Source organism: Ranitomeya variabilis, chromosome 6, assembly GCF_051348905.1.
Source record: "Ranitomeya variabilis isolate aRanVar5 chromosome 6, aRanVar5.hap1, whole genome shotgun sequence".
NCBI lineage: Eukaryota > Metazoa > Chordata > Amphibia > Anura > Dendrobatidae > Ranitomeya > Ranitomeya variabilis.
Window position 1 is genome coordinate 53,721,541 of NC_135237.1, and position 19,616 is coordinate 53,741,156.

Genomic DNA, 19,616 nt, shown 5'->3' on the forward strand with positions numbered 1-19,616 from the left:
TCTCCCACCTGATGCAGTGAATGATGGGTGGTACACTTGCTAACGCAATTATCCAGCACCCAGAGAGTATGGTTCACATGTCCCATTTATTAAATAGGATTCATGCCAATTAATTTCCAATAATTGCATTGTACTGCCCTGAATAAACTAGCGATCCCCACACCAATGTCAAATTTCCCTGACGAGTATGATTGGACACCCCTTTAAGCAGCAACATGTCAAGAAATTAGTGGTGGATTGTCCCAGTTTGTAGAAATACTGCCTACTTATGCTTTGACACTACAATCAGCTTGGTTCTTTTCAACGTAATGTGGAAAAAAGTATCTTTGGTAGTTAATAAGAAGCTCTGGTTAATTTATCCAATAAACTGCTTCCATGGTCCCAAAAGTACAAGGAACTATAAGAGGGGATAAGATTGACTTGGGAACTGACCTGCTTTAAAGATCTCATAACGAATTGAGAATCCAGCTCCATGTGTTTCATAGTCTGATACGAATCTGATGAATAGGGAAGGTCCAGTAGATACCACAGCCGATGGTGCGATTTTTCCACAATATTTGCCCAAAAGAAGACCATCTGCATTCTCCCCGCTGTAGACTTCTACGTAATCGTATCTAATGAAAGGAAGCAAATGGTTAATGCTAGTCACATAGTTCTTCATCTATATTTGAGACATTATGAATGTATGAAAGCACATACCCCTATGCAATATAATAAAACACCAGTACTATAATTGGCACATAGTCGGGGACCCTATTTTCCTTTGGACCAAGGACCTTAAAGTAATATGATGACGCTATAGAAAAAAGTATATTAAACACTAGTCAGAGTAGAGCAGTCGAATAGCAAAATGAAGCCCTAAGTTCTTTTCGTATTAACTTTTTAGATCCACTTTAAAATCCATTTATAAAACTATAGATAGTGTCAAAGTCTTGGTAAAATATAAACGTCAAAATGACAATGAAAAGTATTATCTGTTATCATCAAAGAAACCTTTGAAACTTGCGGAACATTTGTAGTTTTAAAAAACGTGGCGAGGCTGGAGACAAGCCGTTAAAGGGCTTTCATATCTAGATAAATACAGTACCATCATCATTCTGGATGAGATGTAAAAACATATTTATCTCATAGATTTGGAATGCAAAGCTGGCTACAAAGCTGTGTGGGTGCCGGTCCTGCTCGTGTTTGATGATGAATTAGTTGCAGGACTTTCTGGGCCGCTTGGATCACGACATCATCGCAAGTATAAAAACATTATGTCATCTCAAAGAAACCATTGGAAAATTCATTTTAAAAACAACAAAGAGTGTAAAATGTAATTGGTATCACATTATATTTCAGACATTGAACTGACTTTGATTAAGAGTGCTGAAAAGACAGTTCGACTGGCCAGGAAACTTAAGTTTCCCAAGGAAACCCATGGAGCTCCATGGGTCTAAAATAAAAAAAGAAATCTCCGTACATGTTATGATTTGTAGAACATGCTGGACTAGATTATAGAGGGGGCAGAAAATGCAAGTGACCCCCACTGCTTAGGAGCATCCTTTTGCCCCAAGACATAGAAGAACTTCAACACAATAAAATATCTGGAAGAAGTGAAGGATGTTTCTCCTAAATTATATATTAGTTTTGATTGCATGATACCTTATGTTCGTAAAATGGTATCAAGAAAAAGCCTGGTGACCATGTATGGATTTTTTGTTGCCATACAAGTAGCCACTGTAGGGATGTTTGCCACTGTAGTCAAGTACTTTGGACGAAACATCATCGTGTACCAACGTAAACAAGGACGTGTGTAAGTGAGAGACGGAAAACACCATTACAGAGGCAGTGGAATGGTATCAATTAGGATAGTTTTATATTGTCATATCTTTTCCTCAAACCCTTTATTTAGCCAAAACAATATATGATACTGTTAAATAGACTCTGTCATCAGATTTTTGCCACTTAATTTGAGAGCAGCAAGATGTAGACGATGAGAGCTTGATTCCAGTGATGTGTCACTTACTGGGCTGTGTCTTATTGTTTCAGTACAATCAGTGTATTATCAGTAGGAAATAATCACTATAGGACAACTGCCCTTGTGCCTCCCAGTCCAATCCTACTCCCACAACTGATTATCAACTGTCACTATACAATGTACACAGAAAGTTGTGATACATGTGAGGTCATACAACAACTGAGCTCTGCTGGAACTTCAGCAGAGAAATCTGTGACTTTATCATAACTGTTACTTACACCCAGTAAACAGAGTGATACATCACTGGGATCAGGATCCCTACATCATGCTGCTGTCAGATTACATAGCAAAATCCTGCTGACGTATTACTTTTAATGAACAATAGTAAGAACAGACCTATTTTTTTGCACAGGGGACTACCTTAATCCTATTTTATTTTCATGGCCATAGAGCTGCAATGCTAGCAGTAGGGACATTGTGTCCTACTCCGTAAGCTGGCCGTACAAACTAGATGCCTAGCTCTCCTCACCTCTCCATACACCGAAATGCTCATTTCAGCTGAGCGCTCTTATGTTCTCTTTGAGAAAGTCGCCGCCAGACTCATCTGGCAGTGGCCTATCTTCTAGTCGAACAAAAGGATTATGTAGTGAAAATCCAATGGTCAAATCTTTCCTCGCCCGACAATATCAGTCTCGGGAGAGGCAGAAGGACCCAACACATTAGATGGTCAGCCGATTCTGCTGAAACCGTCGGGTGATTTTTATCTAATGTGTATGGGGTTTTTTAGAACTGAATTCTCTTGGTCAGTCTTTACTCCATTTTGTTCAAAATTACCAGTCATAGAAAGATTTTAAAAAAATATATACTTGTGGGCACATTGTAAGATCATGACACATATCTACCTAATAATAGATGTTAATAGAACACACTATCTTATCCCATAGCGATAAATATTTCTGTACCTATCTAGTATGGCAAATTCCTTTGGATGTACATTTTATAATTAAGAAACCACAAATAGTTTTTATGAAATTGGGTTTTAACATGAATAAAAAGTAAAAAAAACATTGAATCAATATCACTTTTTTACAATAGGAAGAATGCCCAGTAATTCAAGTAAAAAACGATAGATATTTATTTACAAAAAACTAAATGTGGCTATGAATGATATCCCGTAAGACCCACAAAGAAATTAAATTATAAGATCCATCCATTTCTTAAAGAAGCACAGAAATACAATTATCTATTTGTGTTGACAATACATTTTCCAACATATGTATAATTTTTGGACACAAAATTCAGCTATAAGATCAATTTCTGACATGGTAATTATAAATTGGGTCTATGATGAACAAATATGAGATAACCCTGGATAATAAATTATTTTATCATGCGTAATGCTTCCTATAACAGCCTTGTATGCAGGTTTAAAGAGCACAAGACGAATGTTTGGTGGAGGTCCTTTGGGACCATTGCTGAGATGATATCACTGGTTAAAGTAGACAGGTAATGGGTCTTCCATGAAAAAAATAGCATTACCTCATCAACTTAATTTGTATTCCAGTATTGCTGAGCATCAAAAAGAAAGAAAAATGACACTGATGGGGTCATGGGCATTAGCATATGTGGATTATTGAATTACCTGCACACAGCTCGATACATGTAGACCATCATGGTGGCTCTTGGGCTTTGTGCTACCTTAATATTCCATGTTCCGGGTAATTTGTAAAAAATTGGTTGGAAGTTGAAACTATTCAGAAGTCAAGGATTAATGAGCATTCAGAATTTTCTGCTTTCTTTTTTTTTCTTCCTGACTGATACGCACTGCACAAAGACACTGCATCTATTATTCCTCCATAAAGTAATGCTAGCAATAAAGCTGGAACGATTGCCTAGTTTAAAAAAAAAAGTAACTTCCTGTAACTCGGTATGCTTAATGGCCAAGTTACAACTTTCCACAATCCCTTTGGCAATGTATTTGTGCATAAAGGATGTATAAATGATTTGCGTTTCATTTGTTTGGCCTCGGCTTATTAATTCCTTTTGTCGTCTCACATGTTGCTAATTTGTAAAAACAAACATAATGTCTTACAATGTACGTCTGTCATGGATAGACCAGAATGGAAAACCTTAAAGGAGTTTTATGTAATAATCTCATTTTATTTGGCCAAATAACGTACATAGCGGATAAACTGGCTCAGCCACCAGTCAGATTTATAGATTGGCAAAATGGAGAACTGGCCAAAACCCCTGTTTTATAAGAGCCCCGAGAGCAGAAAATATTCCAGAATTATAGTAGTGTATGGTAATGTTAGATTGGAATTGCAGTATTACCTAGGAACTGTATGCGGCATTGTAGCAGTATCTGCTGTTGCTCACTGTAGCTATATTTTTAGGATTCAAGATGGCTTCCTTCAGACTATATATTTGAACGGGATAAAGTGTATATTTAAGCAGAGTTTAATTTAAATCAAATCTAAGTATTTGTTAGTTTTTCCAGGGACTGAGGTATTACATACTTTTTTTCTTGGGTAATAAAATGTTATGTCTAAGAATCTATTCCTTCAAAAATTGACCATTAAATGTGGAAAAATGTACCCCAAGGCCAAATAAAACTATTGTATATCAGTGTTTTCCTAACTATTCTAAGTATTGGTACCATGTCCAAAAAAGCGTCAACCCCTTTCTGGCACCCGTAAGAGTTGTCATCCTGATTTGCCAGTATAGAAGCCCATTCAAAAATTGAGCTCTTAACTGTTTTGCCTCGAAGACCCACCGAGGGATACAACTGTCTAAATTTGGCATCTCGTAAAAAAAAGTCTAATTGTCCATATTAAATAAAATTTGGAAATGGTTTCAGTGAATTTCACTTAGTTCTATTTCAAAATCCTTACTATTTTCCAATTCTTGGAATTAAAGACATCTAGAAACCAACTAAGTCTAATTTATGTTCTGCCGGTGTAGACATTTCCTCAACGAGAAGACAGCAGCCCCTAAATTATGTGTGTCATGCTTACAAACATGCCTACGCTAAAACAAGAACTATATCCACCAGGGATGTTTTGTTCTGGCAAGCCTGTGGCAAGATCACTCCTGAATATTTCATTACTACACTAGATGTGTAAGGACTGTATATTGCTTTATATCTGGGCCAGGAGAAATGATTTGCCTTACAGTAAAAAAAAAGAAAAAAGAAAAGACAATGTCCCCAACACTGGCAGCGAGCGACCCCCTTCAGGGCCAGAAACTGTCACTCGCTCACAGGAAAACAACTAACTGAAAGGTTCACCAAGGAATCCGTCCAAGAAAGTGTTCTTTACAAAATCTCTAACAGCTATTATTGGCGGCTTAATTGTCCTTTTATTTTTGTCTCTGCTGTTTTTGTAGAGTTTACTGGAGGGCACGAGCACTTGGGAAATGTAATACACAGCAATAATAGGAAACGAATCAGAAGAAAAGTCTATTCAACTATCTTTGTTTAAATGCTTTATCTCCAAGGTAAAGAAAACCAGCCTTCATTATAAAATGTCATATTGATGAGAACCTTCAGGACACCTTTGATCATGAGACTTGAAAACTGGAAAATACAATTTATACTGCAAGTTCTACCTTTTTCCCATACTGGGAGACACAGACAGAAGAGGGTCCTGACTCCTGATCCAAGAACAATATATGGACCAATTGTAGCCCAATATCTCTTCATAATGCACAATTCCACCTGCTTTGGAGGTAGAACTGTGCCCCCTTACCTCTTGGTGCTGGTGGGACAAGCTGATTTATGGCCATTCCCCAACAGTGAAGTCGATCCATTTGATCTATTAATAATGTAATGTTTGTTAAGCTGCCGAACATCCCTGATTTCAGTTATAAGGGAAAGAGGATCAGGCATGTTGGATCTCAACATGCTCCAATCTTTTATATGTTGGAAGAATAAGGCTAAGTTCATATGTCCGTTTGGGAGGTCCGTTTGTCTTATACATTTTAGGAACAGACAAACATTTATGTGCTGCGAACACTTTTGATAACTGATGCAAACGGAAGAAGGACCCCATTGATATTATGCAGTCTGTCTGGTCTCCATTTTAGATAATAAAAGGATCAATTTGGGCATTAATTTTGTTTGTCTGTTTCTAAAATGCAACAGACAAATGGAACTCACAAACGGACTTACGAATAGTGATGAGTGAGTGTGCTTGTTAGTCGAGTTTTCCGAGCATGCTCAGGTGTTCTCCGAGTATCTTGGGCATGCTCGTAGATTATGTTTGAGCCCCCCGCAGCTGCATGATTTGAGGCTGTTAGACAACCTGAACACATGCAGAGATTGCCTGTTTGTTAGGGAATTGCCCAAGATACTCGGAGAACACCTGAGCATGCTTGGAAAACTCGAGTAACGAGCACACTCGCTCATTGCTATTTATGAACACAGCCTGAAGGAGCATTAGATTGATTGGCCGACAACTATCTCACCCAACTCCCCCATACGCAGGAACTCTCTGCTAGGACAAGAGCTACTGTGAATTCTCTCTGGCTGTAAGATATCTCCCAGAGAAGAAAAAGATCAGTCATTGACATTTAACAGGTCGGAACCTTCTCTCCTTCAATATTGACTGTCGGGGGAGAGTCGACAGGTACATGAACACCTTAGACTGTCAGCCAAACCAATGTTTGTGGACCCTACCGGCTCCGTCCGACAAATGATGTCTATTCCAATTCATTGCACAGCAAATAAGCCTCCTTACCTTGGCATGCCAAAGCCAGTATGTCACTCTCCACAAGGAGAAACCTTCCTCTTTAGGCCTCAGTCCAGAGCCAGATTAGTTCTCATACTTTGCACTGACGATGAGTAAGACCCCAAAACACTGTGTCTGCAAATTGAGATTCTGATTTGGCTTTTGTCCTAAGTAGTGATGAGTGTGTATTCTCGTTAATCGAGATTTCCCAAGCATGCTCGGGTGATCTCCGAGTGTTTGGATGTGCTCGGAGAATTAGTTTCTTTCTTGGTAGCTGCATGATTTGCGACTGATAGACAGGCTCAATACATGTGGGGATTTCTTAACAAACAGGCAATCCCCACATGTGCTCAGGCTGTCTAGCAGTCGCAAATCATGCAGCTATGGAGACTGAAACTAAATCTCCGAGCACATCCAAATACTCCAAGACCACCCGAGCATGCTAGGGAAATCTTGAGTAACGAGTATACTCGCTCATCACTTGTCCTAAGACATATTTCAAGGCTTGTTAAATGGTCGATAGTGACTTGTAGGATCGTTGCTTCCAACAGGTGGTGCTATAGAGTTCAAGTCCTCTTCCTCTCTTAAGAATCTGATCCTTTTGCTCTTTAGAGAAATAATCTGGCGCCAGAGAAATCTGGCAAAGAGAACATATAAATAATCGGTCGATCTGGATAGGGGAATCGGGAAAGACTGCTGTCTGCTGAATGATCATTCGGTCAACAGTTATTTTATGTATATGGGGGCTTAACAGTAATTGAAAGAAACAACACTTAACTGTATTTATTGTCGATGAGAAGCATAACCAATTTACTACCCATCTTGTCCTTTATGCCATATAGAGGATAATTTTTCTAAAGATATTTAAAAAAACACAAACGTTTCATCGACCCCTTATTGGGCTTCAATGTGGTGACTGTGACGAGATGCACTAGAACTCTATGCAGAAAAGAACACATTTTCTTGCATATATACAAGGCCTAAAATCTGTAAAAATAACCCAGTTTTTAGCAGCAGGAATCTCCAGGAGCTAATGTGATTTTGTCCAAGACAGGAAATAAACAATCTTTTCTCACGAGCTCCCCAGTGTCATATATTTATAGTTGGCTGTGCGTCGTGTATTGTGTGACGCTCGGTGGAAATAGTGAGGTATTCAGGTGCACATCGGGCTGTATTCTCACAGATGCTCCTAATAATACATACACAGGAAGAAATAATAATGAAATACTGTCTCTAAGGGTAACAGCATTACTAACACAGGACGAGATGCTAACATAAGAAAAAAAACAAGAGTTGAGATGTTTTACAAACGTCTTATGGTTTGATTGCGATTTCATTTTCTATCCTAGAAGAGTTATTGCAATGAAATTAAAGGGTTTGTCTAAAATAAAAAAGGCTGTCTTCTTCTGAAACAACAGAAAACTTGCCATCAGTTGTGTTGTTGCAGCTCAGTCCTATGTAAGTGAATGAGCCTGTCTTGAAATTGCAAATTCAGACAATCGATAAAAGTGTCTCATCATCTTAAATGGATAAAATTCCAAATTGTTGTAAAAACAAACAATTGCGGAATTTATTTGATATGAAAAAAAAAACCTCTATATACTCGAGAACAGAGAGAATTGTATTGTTTACTGCTCATTGCCTAAGTTACCAGTTAATGCTGCAGTCTGTCTACTAGTGGTGAAAGCTCTCCAAGGTAAGGAGCGCAGCACTTACAAGCTCTTTACTGCAGAGATTGAAAGCACTGCTCTAAAGTAGCCAGCTTCAGTACCTCTGCCTACCTCTGGTGCTACAGAGGCAAAACTGCCGATGTTTGCAGCACGGTAGAGCCCAGAGCTCAGGCTAGTGGCACAACCATGCCGCTGGTCGAAGCTGATAATCAATCAGGAGCGCACTTCTGCCAGTGAGGACGAGACTGAGAGGCAAGGGAGCAGTGTGCTCCTGCTCAACAGGACTTGAGAGCTTATTAATGAATGAAGACTCTAGATGAGGTGCTGAAGACCTCTTGCTAAGGCCACATTCACACGTTCAGTATTTGGTCAGTATTTTACATCAGTATTTGTAAGTCAAAACCAGGAGTGGAACAATCAGAGGAAAAGTATAATAGAAACACGTCACCACTTCTGCATTTTTCACCCACTCCTGATTTTGGATTACAAATATTGAACGTGTGAACGTGGCCTAAATCTCATTAAAAAACCTACAAAAAACAAATTGAGCAAAAATCCTGCAGTAACTAAATAAGTAAAAAGCAAAAGTGCATTTAAATAGCTCGGGGTTCTTAGTAATACTGTTTTTGATCAAAAATAGCATAAAAGCCAACCCACCGTAGGCAAGGTGCTCCTGATCGGGACAGGACCTACGCTGTGTAATATTTAAAATCTAACTATGTGTCAAATTTGACCTCGGTGTGTGAATAAAGGCAGACAAAAGGACCGGGTCCCAATCTATGGACAGCAGTCTGGGTAAGCCTTTAAATGTGATTTCCAGCTCAGGAGAAGGAGGCCACACCCTGACTTGCACAGAATGCAAAATCTCATTAATAAGCTTGAGTAAAGAGCTGCTACGAAGATTGTCCATTGATTTGAATGAGCACCATGTAACGCATCCTTTCTCCAAATGTGGTGCTGTAATGGAATTGAACACTTGCTGCTGTAGTCCCCAAAGATTACAGCTGATGACTCTGGTTCACTGCAATCAACTGATTGTCAGTGCTCCCACCTTCTTACGATATAGTCTAAGAAAAAAATATTCTTCTGTTTTAAGAATTCTAAAATCATAATAGTAATTTAAAAGACAATATTCTACTCAATTTAACAACTCGCATGTGCGTTCCTAATAATAATAACGTACAGTCAAAACTTGGAGATACATTGTAATGGCACCTTCAAGCGTGGCTCCACATATAAAAAGCTTTTCACGGTTGAGTTACAAAACCATCCAAACATTATACCAGCATTTATAAGTCCCAGTTTCAAAACAAAAGGGAAAAAAAAATAATAAAGCGGGGAGGCTGATATGATTTCCATATGAAATGATGTTCTGTAATAAGCTCATTCAGATGCAGACAAAGTTTCATTCGGAAAACAAAATGCCTGTATGTGAAGTATGTGTTTACCTTCCGTGCCAGAATGAAATACATACAGTATTTCTCCGCAGTCTGTTCCAGTCAATAATAAGGTTCAGGGGAAGGTCTCCAGCAGATCCATCTGGGCAGGACTGCTCAGCATTACTAAGTACAGAGCCTCAAACATGTCTAACGAGAGAAAAAGATGCACTGTTGTGTTCTCCACGGAGAGTTGTACATAGTGCACATTGGATCCATATATTTAGACTTTCGAAATACAGCACAATCCACTTCCAAATACACTCAGAAAAACCTTCAGATTTTACCACCCAGTTATTCATGACCTAACAAGCCAACAATGATTCTAGATTCGGGCTAATGGAAGATGAAAAGTACTTAGAAAAGAGCTCAGGAGAACCATAACAGTTGTTGAGATTAAAACCTCATTGACAATTTCTACACCGCCATTAGATCTTTATCGATTACACAGTACCAGCAGCGTAGATTACCAACTTTGTCCATTTCTTGATGACCACATTGGAGCCTCTAACCTGTTGGTGTTGCAGCAGCAGGAACAATTGCTTTTAAATTATACGTTTGTAGTGGACAAGGTGAGCTGTTAGGTTATTGTTCACATGTCCAGTAGTTATCTGCTAGAATGAATCCAGCAGAAATCTGTCACAACTTTTTAGTCTGTTATTCACTAACTGATCTCTGCCGGATTTTTATTTTTTTTTAACATTGGAGTCATTAATGCAGCATCCATTGTCGTCTATTGCTAACGGATCTGGCAAGAAAAGGCTTTTTATTCCTGGATCCGTTAGAAGCAGATGACAACGGATGCTGTTCTAATGGATCATTCCTGGACATGGGAACATAGCCCGACCTGATTCCTAATCTTTTATTGTTTATCGGATAAGATTCTATTCCGCTTGTGTTGACCGCCCTGTCTCTCTAGTGTCTTGAATTGACATACTTGGTCTGTCGGACATCAATTAAACCTGAAGGAGGACTGGACAATGTGTCGGGAGGAGCCTATCCTCTGATGACTCCGTATCGGTCTTTAGAATATCATTAGCACTCTTTTCATAGTACTTTATATATGTCATGTATCATAAGCCAGAATCTAGATGGGACAGGTTCCTCTCTGAAGGTGTTGTCTCTTCCCTTTGTCTAAAATGAGGTGCCAGGATAAGAGTTACTAACTAAAAAAACACTTTTGTGGACCTATGACAGCATGGTCAGCCATTGGAATGGTCGGCTTGTAATTCTACATTTCCCCTGTAGGAGCTTATGGCGGGTTTCAGAAGTTGGACCTGCAGCAAACAGATGGTCACTGGCTTGGCTTTTTTTTCTGAAAAGTTGGCTGTCTTGATGAGACAAACATTTTTTTTTTAATTAAATATACTATTCAATTGACCACAGATATGTTGCAGGAGTATTTGATGGTTTACTAATGGAATTTTGTAGCAGCTGCAATGTTGAAAAGCGCATTTAACCACTGATCCAGCTAGTTATGAACCATCTGCCTCTACCCTATAGGCAAAACCCACATCTGCCTACAGACCTGCTATTGTATATACTTTATTTGCTTATTATTTGCTGAAAACAGAACCATTACTTGTAGCTATACATCACTAAAGAGACGATAGATAGATAGATAGATAGATAGATAGATAGATAGATAGAATCTTCCATATTTATGAGCTGCAATGAGTCAAATTCACCTTTGGAAACAGCTGACCGTAAAACTGAGTATCTCAATATCCTGTGCAGTTCTGAAATTCCCTGATAACCTTATCACACAGGATCTCTGATATTTATGGGAAATCCAAATTACTTCTCTAAATATGGTGTTCAAGTAAAATTCTGCCATCTGGTACGTATTATAAAGCCATTTGTAGCATATCTCGCTCAGAGCAAAATCTTCCTTCCTGCCAATTTTCCACCAAATAAAAAGCTTGTAATTTATATGCATTCCCCTAGCCCAGATTACCTCAAATTAATTGATAAGGCCAACATGCATAGCAAATAACTCAAGGCTAGTTAAGCAAGAGGTCTACTACCGCTATATCAATATTTGCATAGTGTTGCCATTCCGGTTGTTTTGGTATTTCGGTTGTATGTAAATCTCTTGGTGCCAGGTGATCTGCGGGACGATTTTCAGGTATGCCAAGAATTTCACGTAAGGCTACTGTAATCTTCATCATCAGACTGTGATAAATGGGAAGAAAATATTGTATTATGTAATAGTATAATAGTGAAGAAGACACATAACTTTCTAGTAATTTTGTTGAGGTGTAAATGACTCTCCCCCTTCCACAAAGCTCTGCCCACTTTCAACAAAGGTTCTGCGAGAAGTCGGTGAATGTTTAAAAAGCCTTAAATTATAGAATCTGCCATAGTTTGCGACTGTTTACAGCATAAAGTGGGGTAAACATGATAATAAGTGCAATCTGAGCGTATTCAAGATTCCTTCTAGTCACTATTCTTTGTATCTGTAAGTCTAAGATGTGCTGAATTGTGCAAAAGTTTGGCCATTGAAGGGATTATCTTGAAAGTGACCTAAAACCAAGATATGTTATAAAATAAAACAGTATGCTATATTCCACTGTTGGATTCCTCAGTGTCGCATTGGTCGTCCCCACCAATCCTGTAGTGATGATGCTAAGTACATCATTCACGGTACTGCTGCAGCCAATCACTGACAAGAGAAGTGATGTTGCACGGGCAGCACATGACCACTCTCTAGGTCTGTGACTGACTGGAGCCATTCCATGGATGATGTTATTACTGCAGAGACAACCTACTAAAATAATCAACGGAGGCCATGTGGTTCCATACTATATAGAGTAGTAGGCACTACCTGTGGTGTCATATGATGACTTACTGCGGTGCCATGTGTCTTTGAAACTTTCCCCTATAACAAATGATTTTAGTAACTTTTTCATATGGGAAAAAAATGGTCATATTGAATAAAACAGAAAAACCTCTGCGCAGCCCTATGGAGGTTATCATATGGATGCATAACTTGATCCTTCATGGTGGACCATTGTGTTGAGATAGGTTGTCTTTAAATCCCCTTTGAGGAAGAAAAAGGGGTTTCATATGATGTGAACAAACTTCTTAATTGGTTGATATCCCCCCATACAGGGAACACATATTAGGGGAAAAATGGAGTCAAGTCCAGCTGCAAAGACAACGGGTTTTCCATTGAATGTTGTGTTGACCAAAGCCTTAAGCTTTATTCTCCACCTCTTGCATCTTCTGCATGTTAATGTACATTGAAAAAAAGCCAGGAAAGATCCTGAAGTATTCATACAAAGAGTTGCAAAATTGTGCATGAGCCAACAACATGAAGAACGACGGCTTAATGATGACAAAGCACATCAGACCATGAAGCTCAAACAAGAATTTAGGGAAGCTCCCTCTATATTAACACATATTCCACCTCCGGATCTGAAGGTGTTTGCAGATGAACGTTCCTCCGTCTCATCTCATAAACCCCAAGTGCAGATCTTTTGTGCCAGTACAGTTAAAATAACTTAATTAGCGCAATTAGACAGGAATAACCATTTAATTGTAGATATAAAAAAAATCTAAATCCATTAAGTGTCTCCTTTGATGTAGCCGACTGATTTAATGATTGGAATTAGTGCTTTTAGTATGTAATGCTGAATTCAAGAAAAAAAAAATCTAATTAGAATGTGAATCCACTACTAAAGCGATCCACGTGACTCGCCAGAGCTTGGAATGGCTTGTATTAATATAATTTCATGGATTTCTAATTCTTTAGATTTCCATGGAAGAGGAAAAATTGCTGCAAGTAGATATTACCTATGTGGCTTGGAGGCATTGAATCTGCTGGGTCATATTTAGTGATTAATTAGTAATAATTATAAGAGTAGGTAGGTATTAATCACCGTTAGCCGCATATTCTAATATATGCTAATACTGAGGACATTCAGTTTTAGAACCTTACAAGTGTTCAGATGATTGCGGCAATTATTATTTTTCTGGCCTCATAATAACCTCTGTAGTCTACAGCGCTTATAGTGCAGCCATTTAGGATGGAGAGGGAGTGCTATACTGAAATGATGCTGTTTTCTCTCCCTAATTTGTCATATAATATATGAGCTGATAATTCAGTCCATCTACGTATATGGGAAACTTTCTATAGACATGGTGCATGATTTACATATCAGAGTGTGAACAGATGCCAAACAGCACAGATTCCTGATAGAAGGATACCATCGTCACCTTACACACAGATATCCATATGTCAAGCACATGGGTTTGAGAAAGAGGGCTTTCTTGAGGTCACTACCAGCGATGAATCTGCAGTACACTGTTACTTTAAGACCAACGTTAATGCAGGTTGTATGCTATGGATAATAATTCTTTGATTTATAACTTATTAGGGAGTTATCTGCTATGGACTTTTCTACAGGTGCATCTGGCTTAAAGGAGTTTTCCATTTTGAGATAATTTTTTTAGTCTACACTGGATCTGCACAATAATAATAACAATAATAATTTCTATTTCTATAGCGCCAACATATTCCGCAGCACTTTACAATTCAGAGGGTAATTATATAAACAAGACATTACAGGGTAACTTGTAGTTCAACACATACCAAGAGGAGTGAGGGCCCTGCTCGAAAGCTTATAATCTATAAGGAAATAATGGGAACACAAACAGTACAAATAAAGTGCTTGTATTGTAGGGTCCAGCCTTCAGTATAATAAATAAGGGCATTCAAATAACGCTGCATGAACCAGTCACCAGCCAGTATCTGTACAAACGTAAAGTGCTATTGAGTGAATGGAAGGGAAAACAGAGAATAGATTAGTGCAATGGGTTGATAAGTCAGTCTGAAGAAATGTGTTAGTACATGTTTAAAATTGTGGATATTGGGAATTAACAGGATTGTCTGAGATAATCCATTCTAGAAAACTGGGGCAGCAAGAGAGAAGTCTTGGAGACAAGAGGGAGATGATCAGATTATAGAGTATGTTAGGGTACCGTCTCACAGTGGCACTTTGGTCGCTACGACGGCACGATCCGTGACGTTCCAGCGATATAGTTATGATCTCGCTGTGTCTGACACGCTACTGCGATCAGGGACCCCGCTGAGAATCGTACGTCGTAGCAGATCGTTTGAAACTTTATTTCGTCGCTGGATCACCCACTGACATCGCTGCATCGGCGTGTGTGACGCCGATCCAGCGATGTGTTCACTTGTAACCAGGGTAAATATCGGGTTACTAAGCGCAGGGCCGCGCTTAGTAACCTGATGTTTACCCTGGTTACCATTGTAAACGTAAAAAAAAAAAAACACTACATACTTACATTCCGGTGCCTGTCACGTCCCTGGGCGTCCGCTTCCCTGCACTCCTCCTGCATCCTGTGTCAGCGCCGGCCGGCCGTACATCAGAGCACAGCGGTGACGTCACCGCTCTGCTTTATGGCCGCGCTTACACAGGATGCAGGAGGAGTGCAGGGAAGCGGACGCCCGGGGACGTGACAGGCACCGGAATGTGAGTATGTGTTTTTTTTTTTTACATTTACACTGGTAACCAGGGTAAACATCGGGTTACTAAGCGCGGCCCTGCGCTTAGTAACCCGATGTTTACCCTGGTTACCCAGGGACTTCGGCATCGTTGGTCTCTGGAGAGCTGTCTGTGTGACAGCTCCCCAGCGACCACACAAGGACTTTCCAACGATCACGGCCAGGTCATATCGCTGGTCGTGATCATTGGAAAGTTGCTGAGTGTGACGGTACCCTTAGTCTAAAAGTTTCTTAGAGGAACTTATACTGTAGGACGGGTAGGATGGTAAACAAAAATGAGGGAGAAGATATAGCAAAGCGCACAACTGTGGAGAGCTTTGTAGGTGAGTTATAAATTTATATTGTATTCTGTAGCGGATGGGCAACCAGTGCAATGACAGCCACAGGGTGGAGGCATCAGTGTAGTTGTTGGACAAAAACCATGATCCAGGCTGCTGCATCCAGGATTGATTGGAGAGTAGAGAGTTTAGTAAGAGAGATATCGTTTAGTAGAGAGTTGCTGTCGTGTGGGAGAGAAAGCGTCAGAGCAACAGTAAGAATTTTTGCAGAGTAAAAGGTAAGGAAAGCTCAAATTCCACCATCTTGGGACCTGCCACCAGTGCTAAAAGATGAGGCTGTCCATAGTGCTGGAGGATGGAATCATTCTTTTCATATTTTTTTTTAAACAATTGGATTTTGGTGGGTTTCAGAAAATTAAAGTCCTATCTCCCCACTTGAAGTCTTCGTTAATATTCTTAGGGTACTGTCACACATTGAAATTTCGATCGCTACGACGGCACGATTCGTGACGTCGCAGTGTCGTACTATTATCGCTCCAGCGTCGTAGACTGCTGTCACACTTTGCAATCACGGCGCTGGAGCGATGCCGAAGTCCCCGGGTAACCAGGGTAAACATCGGGTTGCTAAGCGCAGGGCCGCGCTTAGTAACCCAATGTTTACCCTGGTTACCAGCGTAAACGTAAAAAAAACAAACAGTACATACTCACATGCCGGTGTCTGTCCCTCGGCGCTGTGCTTCTCTGCACTGTGTAAGCACAGCGGCCGGAAAGCAGAGCGGTGACGTCACCGCTGTGCTCGCTTTCCGGCTCTGGTGCTTACACAGTGCAGAGAAGCACAGCGCCGAGGGACAGACACCGGCATGTGAGTATGTACTGTTTGTTTTTTTTACGTTTACGCTGGTAACCACGGTAAACATCGGGTTACTAAGCGCGGCCCTGCGCTTAGTTACCCGATGTTTACCCTGGTTACCAGCGAACACATCGCTGGATCGCTGTCACACACAACGATCCAGCGATGTCAGCGGGTGATCAAGCGACGAAAGAAAGTTCCAAACGATCTGCTACGACGTACGATTCTCAGCAGGGTGTCTGATTGCAGTAGCGTGTCAGACACAGCGATATCGTAACGATATCGCTAGAACGTCACGAATCGTACCGTCGTAGCGATCGAAATTTCAATGTGTGACAGTACCCTTAGTCAGTAAAGAAAAAAGTATTTCTTCTCTACTATCGAAGGAAGTCACAGAGTGCAAACAGCATAGACGTTCACAGCCAGACCACAACAGGCTGACACGTTGGCTGAAAGCCATGTGTGCTATTCAAACAAGCTTTGTAATGCAATGTGGGATTTGAAGTAGATAGCCAGCCCTGTCTAATGAACTGTTCTATCCTGTGTGTGCCCAGATGATGTATGACTTCTTCATGGCCTCATCACATCGTAGACTCCCTGGACACTTAGCTTACTGAAAAAAAGAAAAAAAAAACCTTTTTCAAAAAATCTATACGCATTATGGTGGGGCGAGACGTCGTTGCCTTTGGATACGAGATGAAATTAATATAAAATGCATCCTGGGTGAAGATGTGAAGAGTAGAGTGGTCTTCTCTGATTAGCCTCCCTTTGTAGAGCTGTATACAAGTCATATAGTCCTCACTGGATATAGACCCTCTCAGCAGAGATCTGAACTCATTAGTTATAAATACCTTTCCCCTCTCTGTACATGGCACACAACAAACGCTAAATAGCCTCTTTACATGATTGAAATGTGTGTTGTCTTTATTAGTTCAGCCCCATGGGAATTTTAAGGTCACTGGCTCTTCGCCTCGTCTTCTCCCTGCCCCCTAGACTTGGCTTCATACTTGTTGAAAAGGTCTTGGCTATTTCCAAAAGTGATGTATGCGCGTCTCGCCGAAATGTAATACCCTTCTGTACTATCCTTAATTCAAACAAAGATTATGTTTTATTGAAATTGAAAATCATAGCGAGACCTCTAGGACCGGTGCAAATAAAATCCAGAAACCTTTCTGGTAAAAAGCTGATTTATTGCCAGGATTATACAATAGGCATTATAAAGTCCATTCGGCCATATATATTAGCTTTAACCTTTATTGAGGAATTTGCAATGACCCTTAGCGTGAAAATCCCATTTATTTCCCATCAGTGGCAAAGAGAGTTTCATTCTAATGACAATATACTCATTTTCTGTTCTGTTTCATTTGCATTCGTGCAACGGTAACGTTGTAATGTACTTTTAATAAAAAAAAATGTGAATTTGAAAAACATTTTAAATAAATTATAATGAATTCCATGTGTTCATTTGCAGCAGAATCCCATTGACGTCATAGCTGGATTTTTTTTTAACATTCTGTAATGATGTATTTTTATTGATTTGAGGTTAAACCGCATATTAGGGAAATCAGTAACCATAAGATTACTGGAACACATTTTTTACTTGTAAGATTGGTGGACTATCCCTTTAAATAATAATAATAATCTTTATTTTTATATAGCGCTAACATATTCCGCAGCGCTTTACACACATTATCATCACTGTCCCCGATGGGGCTCACAATCTAAATTCCCTATCAGTATGTCTTTGGAATGTGGGAGGAAACCGGAGTGCCCGGAGGAAACCCACGCAAACACGGAGAGAACATACAAACTCTTTGCAGATGGTGTCCTTGGTGGGGTTTGAACCCAGGACTCCAGCGCTGCAAGGCTGCAGTGCTAACCACTGCGCCACCGTGCTAAATAACATCATTCCAACATACAGGTTGTTTAATAATATTTCACATATACAGGAAATGTATGCAAAGTCTTGACATTGCACATACTAAAAGCAGGCGCAGACGACCATATTTTCAGTCTGAGTGCGATTCAACAAAACATCGGATCGCACTCAGACCAATGTTATTCTATGGGGCTGTGCACATGTCCGTCAGAATCTGCCCGGGGAAAAAAAATCAATGAACACCCGAGTTTGATACAATTATGGGATCGAAATTGGCCATGCTAGTCAATGAGTTTGTGGAAAAAATTGGATTGTATTCGGATGGCAACTGAGTTAAGACCAATTTTCAAGGACTGGCAGAATGAAGAGAATACAATTTTTTTTCCATTTTCTCCTCATCCTAGGAAATTGGATCACACAGATCACACTCTGATCAAACTCTGATCAAAGATTGATCAGAGTGTGATTAGCATAATCGGCCCAATTCTCTCAGGTGAGAAAATCTACGCCTGCCTGCACCTGCCCTAACACTAATTAGTTAAGGCCTAAACTACCCAAGAGATTTTTAAAGGCTTGTTTTCACTATCCCATCCTGTTTACATAGGACGATGTGCTACTGAGAATGATGAAAATTTGGGGCTAGCTTAAAAAACATTTCACTCTACAAATGAAGTATCTTGCTTGTTCGTTAGGTGATTGGCATCCTGTTTACTCTACATGATCGGTGGGAAACGATTTCCTGTGAATGCTCGTACACAATATCATCCAGGGTAAATGAGCCCTAATTGTTCAATGTAACCAAAGTTACCAAATTATATGTTTTTCCCCAGGCAGGTCTAATATACAGGATAACTAAATTTCTCGAATGATGGTGGGGTATTTTAGTGGGAGATTATTCTTCGGGAGTACTCTATGAGCTCGATTCACCAAAACTTTTACGGCAAAAATTCCATTGTAAAAAGCTTTGAAAAACTGCAGAACATTGGTTCTAAAATTTAGCATTTTTGCCATTTTCATGCCATTTTAGCCCAACTGTGAAAAAAAGTTGGGGCAGGGTGAGGATGTAGCGACTGCAAATTGTTAAGCTCATGACGAGCGGTGCTTTTGCTATACCACAAACCTTACTCCAGCAGAGAATCGAGTAAGGTTTGTGGCGAGGTGCACATGGAGGCGCAATCCACTCGTCATATGATCCTCATTCATTTAAAGGCGTATGACTCTTAATGAATCAGGAACCTCGAACTCCACCAAGCTCCCTCATCAAGACAGACCCTCCCTCA

General features: G+C 39.9%; 1 protein-coding gene across 1 annotated transcript in view; it reads right to left on the reverse strand.

Moving 5' to 3' along the window:
- Window positions 1-19,616, reverse strand: part of NRP1 (neuropilin 1) — a 179,839-nt gene that overhangs the window by 116,148 nt on the left and 44,075 nt on the right. The window contains 1 exon segment of the mRNA XM_077268499.1: window positions 433-614. Within this exon segment, the coding sequence (XP_077124614.1) occupies window positions 433-614 (182 nt within the window).